At 32.8% G+C, this 10,486-nt stretch overlaps 1 protein-coding gene across 1 annotated transcript; it reads left to right on the plus strand.

The window, feature by feature from the left end:
• Positions 1-639: 639 nt before the first annotated feature.
• Positions 640-9,603, plus strand: LOC124373515. The gene is made up of 4 exons (XM_046831874.1): positions 640-779; positions 1,357-1,443; positions 6,644-6,803; positions 9,237-9,603. The coding sequence occupies exons 1-4, from the start codon at positions 725-727 to the stop codon at positions 9,490-9,492; spliced, it is 558 nt and encodes a 185-aa protein (XP_046687830.1). The 5' UTR covers positions 640-724; the 3' UTR covers positions 9,493-9,603.
• The last annotated feature ends 883 nt before the right edge of the window (positions 9,604-10,486 follow it).

A 10,486-nucleotide genomic window follows, 5' to 3' on the forward strand; every position in this document is an offset into this window, starting at 1 on the left:
ATAAATAATGAAAATTACAAACAGTTTAAAATGGAGAATTTTACTTTACTTTAAAGATATTCAAAATTATGTATTTAGAGCTTCAAAACCTTTTCGAAATTTTCCGTTATACAAGATCACTTGAAAAAAATAAAGTATAAACATGGATTTTCTCAATAAATTTCAATTTATTTTAAATATTTAAAATACTGTTATCCTTGGCCATTTTCAGTATCACACCATTTTGTAGAAAACGTTCAGGTTTCTTATTTGATTAAAATAGATTTTTATACACATTTTAAACTGAAATAATAGAAGATGACTATGTGGGATTTTACTTCTCATCTTAATTTACATTTTATTTCAAAGAAAATTTGATTATGTAAATTTTACGTCATATTTTATATGATATTTTACGATCACAAGCTTTACTTATTCATGTACAAAAGGTTATTATGTTTAATGGAAGATAACTTACTAAACAATAGATTACAGACGTTTTTCATTTCACTACTTCTATAGAGATTTAATCGATGATGAAGTTCTACAATCATGCACATGTCTAACTGTTATTTGCTACCCAGCCAATAAGTCTTTAAACGCAATTGTTTCTTTACCGTTTTAATTCTTATTTCCTGAATGCTATATTGATTTTGTATGCTATCTTTTTTTAATGTCAACGTGGGTATGAAGTTAACAATTTTGATATTGATAATTAATTCTGAATAATAAATTGTACAAAAAAATGAACACATTTCCTTTTGTGGTTGTAAGGACAGCAAGAAGTATTCAAGTGAAAGGTACGGTACCAGGTGTTTGCCTAATTTTTCAGACTTTGTTAAGTATTACTTTCATATATATTTATTGTTTATTTTCATAATTTCATGTATAGCATACGATAGTTAAAACTATAATTAATTAATTTTGCCATACATTAATTCTTAAAATGTGTTTGTTTATTACTTGGCAACAAATGAATTATGTATAGTCTCTATGCCATACATTATTATGCGTATAAATACATTTTTCGCGACTTTTGATTCTAAAAAGATTTCTCAAGAAAATTAATCACATAGTATAAGCTACTTCCAAAAAAGTACTGAATAAAACTACTTCTATTTATTTGTTTCCTGAATCATTTTTTATAGACACCTCAAGAGTAAAACTAATTGGTCTAGTGGTTGCTAGGATCTCATCGATTTTAAAAACTAACTTGGTAATAAATTAAGTATATTTAGTACTATACATCCTGTTACTTCTTTTCATCATCGTTTAGGTCTCAAACTATACGTTTCATCTATGTATTAGCCTACATCAAATGATAATATAAATGTTCAATGTCAGTTTACAATGAACCCTGTTGTTTTATTATTCCAGGTACAAGCCGTAAAATGTGGAATTTAATCTTCTCAACCATTTCTTCAACTCTTTTTCTCACTAATTATGTAATGGCATCATCCAGAGGTAACCTTTTATTCTTAAGATATCTTTATTTTAAGTAGAAAAACTACGTTATAGCATCAGTATTGTTGTAAAAGAATGGCTGCTTTGCCACCTGCTAACTGATAGACTGCACGTTTCTTGAATTTGTAATTTATTTTAGTCAAATAAAAAGTGGGCAAAGTGGGCCTATGCGCTTCCGTCTGCGGACTAGTTAGGACTTTATATTTAGCATTATTAATCGCAAAACAAAGGGGTGGGCTTTCCAGTCGATTCGGGGATATTTGGAAGCTACTTTTGCAGGATAGCCGTAATTATTTAGTCACAACTGCTTTGTTGAATTGACCTCATGGTTTGAAAATTCCTACATAACTTTGTCGAACATGATACGAGAGCCCAAAGCCACTCCTACTGTAGTTTCAAAGTTCATATACTGTGTATATATACACGGTTTCAACCAAAAAAACTTCCATAAAACATAGGTCGATAGTTATGTTGTTTAGCTGCTAGCAACCATTTTTGTGTTTTATAAAACAATTATTATCTCTAGAGTTAGTAAATCTACAGATTCCAAACTTTGCCTATAGGCTAGGTTATTACTAATATGAGGAAAATTCAAGAATTTAGTTGTGTTACTTGTTTTCTTATTGAAAATTGGCGCCTATTGAAAATGTGTAAAGTCAAATAACAATAAAACCAGTATATTTATAAAACATTTACAAGACAACAACTAGTTTCAATTTTTATTAGAATTTCAATGGCAGTTTAGCTAACAAAATCCGTCATCTCACAAACGAGCACGACAAATTTAAAGGTATGCTTGCCCAAGCAGGGAGTGACAAACAGTATTGTCAGTTGAGAGACATCAGCTATTTTGCATCAGCCTAAAACCTTTACAGTGTACTAACATTTTTGCACAGTCAACCCATAAGTGAGCACGACAACTTTAAAGGTATGCTTGCTCAAGCTGGGAACAACAAACAGTATTGTCAGTTGAGAGGCATCAGCTATTTTGCATCAGATATAAACCTTTACAGTGTACTAACTATTTTGCACAGTCGACCCATAAGTGAGCACGACCACTTTAAAGGTATGCTTGCTCAAGCAGGGAGCGACAAACAGTATTGTCAGTTGAGAGACATCAGCTATTTTGCATCAGATATAAACCTTTACAGTTTACTAACTATTTTGCACAGTCGACCCATAAGTGAGCACGACCACTTTAAAGGTATGCTTGCATCAGCCAGGGGCAACACACATTTTGTCTTTAATAGGCATCAGCTGTTTTGACATGTTTGTTGCTCCGGGCTTGTTATTAATGAAATTATTTAGTTGGATTTTTCATACAATATTTGAATATTTTGTTTTAAACTCCAATATTATCTACATTGCAAGCTAAAGAAGAGGAGTTTTTTTATTGATATTTATTACTAAAAATGAGACAAACGGAGTATGGATCTCATGCATAGTAATTTGACAATGTATATCATCTCATCTTTCTTATTTTATCGATTTTTAACCAACTTTGCTTATATCTAGAGGTTTGAATTTGGGAATCAAAAGGGGCTCAGAACTGGATAAAAGTTCAATCCAAATACAATTATACATAGTGCTCTTAACACAGAGGAAGTACATTCTGCAATCTGATAATAGTTTGATATCTGTCACTTGATAACACAGTTTTTATTTCAATGGTTTTGCAGGCGTATGTGAACTTTGTTTGAGTGTACTTCGTGTGCCTTTTATTTTCAAGCGCTTCTCAATATACAGACTGCTGTTCAGAATACATTAGGCCAATAAAAATCATACTTTTTATACAGAGGCTTAAAATCTACACAAATATAAACTGAAAATTACAACAAATAACGGTTTTAAGCAATCTTTTTATCGTTAATGTAACTTTGCACTAACTAAAGTCTAATAATAGTTAAAATCCTTAATTCTAATTTTAAAATATTCATGGTGAAGTTTATTAATATGGTCGGGGAGAACGTTAAATAATTAGGATCAAAGTATGAAAAACTCCTCCTCTCTAACTCCAACTTTACTTTCGAAAAGTGGAGTGAATGAACGACATAGCGTGTGCAGTATTGGGCCTGAGATGGTGCCTTAGCTATCAGAGGCACGCTAAATAGCGCATGGGACACGATCGGAGAATGCGAGGTCTCTGTTCAGCAAGACATCGAGAGTATTCACGCTGTCACATTCAACCAAACTCTCACCACCTAGAGTGAAACTCACACCTCTGCCACAAAGGGCCAACACTAAGTTTTGTGATGCAAGATGCACAGTGAATTCGCCCACATTGAGTTTAAGGCCATTCTCATCAAACCACCGGCTTTCAACCAAACTCTCACCACCTAGAGTGAAACTCACACCTCTGCCACAAAGGGCCAACACTAAGTTTTGTGATGCAAGATGCACAGTGAATTCGCCCACATTGAGTTTAAGGCCATTCTCATCAAACCACCGGCTTTCAAACCAAACTCTCACCACCTAGAGTGAAACTCAAACCTCTGCCACAAAGGGCCAACACTAAGTTTTGTGATACAAGATGCACAGTGAATTCGCCCACATTGAGTTTAAGGCCATTCTCATCAAACCACCGGCTTTCAACCAAACTCTCACCACCTAGAGTGAAACTCAAACCTCTGCCACAAAGGGCCAACACTAAGTTTTGTGATACAAGATGCACAGTGAATTCGCCCACATTGAGTTTAAGGCCATTCTCATCAAACCACCGGCTTGTACTCCCAAGATCAAAGTTTTTCAGAGAAATTGCATCATCAATGCCAGGATCTTAGGACAAGTGCAACTGTGAGTCATCTGCGTATAAACCTTCTCCACAATTCGCCCACATTGAGTTTAAGGCCATTCTCATCAAACCACCGGCTTGTACTCCCAAGATCAAAGTTTTTCAGAGAAATTGCATCATCAATGCCAGGATCTTAGGACAAGTGCAACTGTGAGTCATCTGCATACAAACCTTCTCCACAATTCCGCACACATTAAATAAAACCACTAGTGTTTACGCTATAGATCGAAGGGCCGAGACAACTCCCCTGACGCATCCCTCTCCGTTAAAAACGTAGAAGGTGTTCACGTTCCCAATCTTGTCACATGGCATATATCTTTCAGATACAATTTCCAAACACGATTGCCAAATAAAAAAATTCATCATGTAATCAATAGTTTATGTATGATTTTTTGAATCAAAGTTCAGCATTACCATTGAACTATATTTACCTTTATCTTTTGCATCAAACAAATCAAGGAAGTGATTTACCAAGGCAGTGCATGTGCTCTATCCTTTTCTGAAACCAGATAATGTGGTTGGCAAACTGCATTCTCTTTCTACGTAATTTACAATCTGTTAAACTACCGTAGGCCTACTACTTTTTCATTATCTTAGGGATAGCAGGCTAAATATTGAGATGGGCCGTAACTGTTGGACACTTATTGATAAATAAAAACTTTGATATCCGAGTGTCAAAGTTAGTTGCTTCTCAGAATTATTTCTAATAGTATTTTTGCACTAACTTATAGTGCGATAGCTGAGTTTTAGCTATTACAGAACAACAGTTTTTATCGCGTGATTAACATTCCCGCCAATTACTCAAAATAAATCGCTCACTGATCACTGTAAATTGCACAACAAAATGGACAAGACCAATAATCTTCTGCTATACGAAAGTACACAGATGAACCTATAGTATTATACGATCTACAGGTATAAAACTAAGCCGGTGAAGACACTAAAAGGTCCGTCGTGCGCCAACCTGGTTAAGATTCAGGTAGAAGTACAACAAGAGGATACTGTTCTATAACTCATTCTGGCTTATCAAATGAAAACAGTTTAAACCTTTTCTTTGTTTATTCGGGTATAAGTACTTAAAAACTTGCTATTTAAATGTTTCTGAAATTAGACAAATTTTTAGTAATAAATTAGACTCTGCAGACATGGTGCTCAATTGCTATAATGTAAATACTTTAGGTACCAAAGGTGCCATCCTCTTGCTTTTTGAGCAGAGCATGCTGCATGCTTGAAAAATATTATTTGTACTGAATTGATATTCTTTACATTACTTCCATTCCCTATATAATTTCAATTTTTTAAGTTCATATCTATAATGTCACACACACACACACACACATATATATATATATAATATATATATATATATATATATATACATATATAATAAGAGTACGCTATATTTTATAATTACTTGTTTCCTCCAAGTTAATAATTTAAATTAAGAACAAACATTTAATGCAATAAGTATGATTTACGTAATCTAGGCGTTTCTGTTAGAAGGATTAACAAGAAGTGTAAATACTAATAGCCTATACCTATTTTGACTGATATAGTACACAAAAGTTATACCAGTAGGCTATACATACAGCATCCAAACACATTTACATATTTAGTTTTACAAATAATTGTTAATTAGTTATATACGTTTTGACGCATTTCAACATTTTTGTTTATACGGCATACTGTATTCAGTAAAGTGACAAGCACAAAACCAGGAAACAAGGAAGAAGAAAAAGAAAATAATCCAATCCCAAGAAATAATGTGGCACCATCAGTGAATATAGTAACAACACCGTTTTTTTTTTTTTTTTTTATTTATTTATTTTAATTTTTCTAAATAAAACATTCGTCATTAAAATTAAAAACTTTAATGGTCATTATTAGAAATAATTACCGTATTTAGCGGGTGAATATTGTGTCTTAACTTACCAATCTTAATTTGAAAAAATATTTCATTGAAATGGACTTTTGTCTTTCTGAAGTCAGTATTTCCTCTTTAATTGCTTAAACAATTAGCACGGGCTGTCAATAAATATTTTTTGCATTTTTGCCATTATCGGTTTAGGTAAAGACGGGCACATTTCACATTTTGCAAATATGTGTGTAGAATTTAAAATAAATTTGTAAGCGTACGCATGTTGATGCTAAGAAATAAAAAGTTGGTCATACTACTGTACTTACAGTATTATCTCATTAAAATTAGTTTACTCCGTCAGATATTATGCAAAGTAAGTCCCCCTTATAAATCTGTCATAATTCCTTCCTTCGCATTATTTTAAAATTACGCTTATATCACTGTGTACTAGTAGTAAGAAACTATACCAAATTTGTATTTATTTATATTACCTACTAACAGAAATATGGGGTACAATTTCGTGCTTAGAAAGTTTTTTTTTTATTTGAAAGGTAAATGTGATCATGGTAACTACTACCCGCACGAGACGAGCTGCTACAAGTTCTACCAATGTGACCATGGATATAAAGTTCTTAAGGATTGTGGTCCTGGAACCGCATTTAATCCAGACATAAACGTTTGCGATTGGCCGTACAAGGTTGATAATTGCAAGTATGTATAATCCTAATCCTAATATAACTTATATGTCCTTTATAGAATCGTAAACTATTTGACAGATCATTATGAAAATTTGGATGTATATGTATTTTTCCACGGAGAAAGTTTATATGCCAGTCCATTGATGTAACTCGCCACCAAGCGGCGCTGCAAAAGATAAAGGGTTTTCAAAGTGCCTGCACACTATAAACTGCAATTACGAGACAGTTATGTATATTATATAGCCAAACACTATTTGAAGGTGATAAGTTATGATGTACATTTGTCTTTAAGATAAATTTCTTGTTGAACTTAAAGCTTGAGTGTTGACCACTTTATAATAAAGTACATGTACGTGTACAATGGCTATAAACAGAGATTTTCTTGATCGTGGCAACAGGACCTACTCTACACCGGCGTTGGAAATATAATTCACTTGAACCACAAGTGCTATGTGCAAAGCTTACGAAAAGCGCGTTTGTTTGTTTTTTTTTTCTTTTTCACGTGTATGCTTTTCAACGTATGTACTGAAATCTTACATGGACATTCTTACGGTCCCTGGAATGAATATAGGCCTATTCTTACTATTTCGAAAATCCCTCCGGGCTACGCCCCACAGGTCTTTGAAGTAACGAAAAATCCCATCCTGGTCTCTAAAGTTGTGAAATATTAATTGAAAGAGCCTGTCAAATGTAATTAAGTGTTCTATGTAAATAATACTTGACAGCACATCCATATGTTTAATTAATTTAAGCACTATTTTCAATTTTTTTATATTTATAGTGTGTAACTGGACACGTGCAACCCTTACTAAACCGTGTAAACAACTGTTACTGCTAGCAGAGCAGATATAAAAGACAAAGTAGTCTAACACTTATTGTACATTTAAAAGACTGTTATGAAACCTGTTACCGAAACGTAAACAAACCGTTATATAAACATCTGATCTGAACTAAAGAAAGTTGACATTAATGAAATATCTGTTAGGTGAGTTTAAAAGGAAAATATAAACCACAATAACATACAACATTATATTATGATAAGGAAAATGAAGAAACGTTTGTCTAATCTAATAGTTTTGTACAATGATTTGTGTTCTAACTGTCCTATCAGATTACTCACATTAGTATTGACGTAAATGTTGTCCGAAATATCGCACCATCTGGATCTATCCTTGTTTCTGCAGATTTTCCTTGGTTGTAGAATTTTTCATGTTAGGATTATTTAAGCTCCAATGTAAAAGTTGTCAAAATTTTAAAAAACAATTCATAATTTGCTCTTAGTAGCTAAGTTGACTTTAACACACTAAAAGCTTCTAACGTCAAACAATCGTGGCAAAGAGATTAAATATATGGTAAAATACTGGATTGAATTTTACTACGAATGATTACTACGAACTATTAATGTATTTATTAATGAATGCAACGTAAAACTGATAAACTTACTGCATTATTTAATAGAACTATTCAAAGCTCATCGGATTCTAAATTGTATTTCAGCATCAATACCTGATGATGAATTCTTTGAATTTGAAATATACATTGCACGAAATAAAAAAAATATATCAAAAAGTGTTAAAAAGGTTTATTATTGTACATATAAAAAATATAATTTTGTTTTAAGCTGTTGTGTTCATTTTCCACTTTCATCAAGTAAAACACCAAATATTTTTCTTTCGTATAATTCAAATTAGTTCATTTTATCAAGTTAAACCTGGTTATACTTTGCGCGCGCGTGTGTGTGTAAAATATATATTCTCATAAAATTTATATAAATGGCAATAAACATTGAATCACAAAAAACAGTCTACTGAAATTACAGCACTTTACAGCAAATTACAAGTCTATTGCCATTTGTACTAATTTAATGAATGTAAATCAAACAGGTATTTGGTTTTCAATCATATGTTAGTTTGGTTATTTAAATAAATATGTGAAAGAAACGGCCAAATACAAAATAATTGAACCGTATAAGTACGGGTGTTGTGGTGTAGTGGTAGCGCACTCGCCCGGTAATTGAAAGATCCTGGTTCGAGTCCTTGCGGAGCAAGTACATTATGTGATCCAATTTTTATTGGAGTCATATATAGGTAAGTATATATTTCAGTAGGAAAAGATATTTTGATCTGCTGGGCCAAACAAAAAATCCGCTAAGTAATAAGTTTTTCTGCAAAGCCTCTTTAACTCAGCGATTGCTGTTTCTATGAAAGATAAGATGTTTATGAAAAGAGGCAGCTCTTTCGATGACCCTGTGGAATTTTAAGACAGCTTACTCAATTTACTAAGCGGGTTTTTAGAATAGGTCATGTTACCTCATCTTAGTCACTTAGACATTATGCATGCTCTACAATATAGTAATGTCACTAACAGGGCAGTAATGTCTGCTCAGGCTTATTGGTGATTTGGATATAGAAAAATTACAAAAATAAAAGTTATTGCTGCTTTTTAGGAAGATGAGGATCAGTACGGCTATCACGGAAAGTGTAGTACCAAACACAGATTCGGGAAGTGAGGAGAAAGGAAAAGAAGAAAACACAACCCCAACAGACACTGTGGCATCAACAGTGAATGAACACAGCTCTACACCACCAGAGACTGTGGCATCAACAGTGAATGAATACAGCTCTACACCACCAGACACTGTGGCATCAACAGTTAATGAATACAGCTCTACACCACCAGACACTGGCATCAACAGTGAATGAATACAGCTGAGATATATAAAAAAAAACACATAACTGCTCAGGATGTTACACAAACTGATTAAACACTTTAAACTTTAATGTTTTATTAAAACAATTTTTGGGATGTTCTAATAGTTTCGATTGATTAATTATACCATATCTTACATAATTTATATGATAAGTTTAGTACCAATTTTAAGGATGGATTTCTTTTAGTCTCTAATTTAAAGAATCGGACAATAACAGTGTTAGCACGTCATTATTGAGAATAGGTTTGAACTTCTTTCAAATACCCTATAGCAGTTAATCTTCTTGGTATACTAACATATGTCGTACTTAAGCATAAGCATTGCATTTCATTACTCCATGTTTGTCTCTCAGCAGTTTTAGCACCTACATTTATTTAGTTACTTATTTAGAAACAAACAACATTTTATATTGCCTTACATTTCTTTGCATTAACCTTATTTAATAACAATTGGTTTTGTCAATACAGTTCACAAATATTGATGCAAAGATACCCAAATGACTAATCGAATAGAAAGCTGATTGATATCTAAGGCAGATTAGCATTCACAATGTATAAGTACATAAACCAAACCAGTAAAGTAGCAATAAACTGAATAGAAAGCGTAATGAGTATTGGAATATCATTAAAACTGCCAATTTACAAGCGCATCTGAAACTTGCAGTTGTTTTCAGATAACTAACGAGGTATGTGATGTCTAAGGCATATTAGAATTCGCAATGTGTCAGTACATAAACGAACCAGTAAAGTAGCAATAAACTGAATAGAAAGCGAAATGAGTAATGGGATATCATTAAAATTGTCAATTTACAAGCACATCTGAAACTTGCAGTTGTTTTCAGATAACTAAAGGAGTATGTGATATCTAAGGCATATTAGAATTCGCAATGTGTCAGTACATAAACGAACCAGTAAAGTAGCAATAAACTGAATAGAAAGCGTAATGAGTATTGGGATATCATTAAAATTGTCAATTTACAAGCACAT

Source organism: Homalodisca vitripennis, unplaced genomic scaffold (assembly GCF_021130785.1).
Source record: "Homalodisca vitripennis isolate AUS2020 unplaced genomic scaffold, UT_GWSS_2.1 ScUCBcl_5793;HRSCAF=12692, whole genome shotgun sequence".
Taxonomy (NCBI): domain Eukaryota; kingdom Metazoa; phylum Arthropoda; class Insecta; order Hemiptera; family Cicadellidae; genus Homalodisca; species Homalodisca vitripennis.

Bases quoted from the DNA above. Each gene is read 5' to 3' on its own strand.
- LOC124373515 (XM_046831874.1), top strand. From the start codon at position 725: ATGAACACATTTCCTTTTGTGGTTGTAAGGACAGCAAGAAGTATTCAA. The intron at 780-1,356 runs GTACGGTACCAG...TTATTATTCCAG, and splicing joins AAGAAGTATTCAAGTGAAAG to GTACAAGCCGTAAAATGTGG. The intron at 1,444-6,643 runs GTAACCTTTTAT...TTTATTTGAAAG, and splicing joins TGTAATGGCATCATCCAGAG to GTAAATGTGATCATGGTAAC.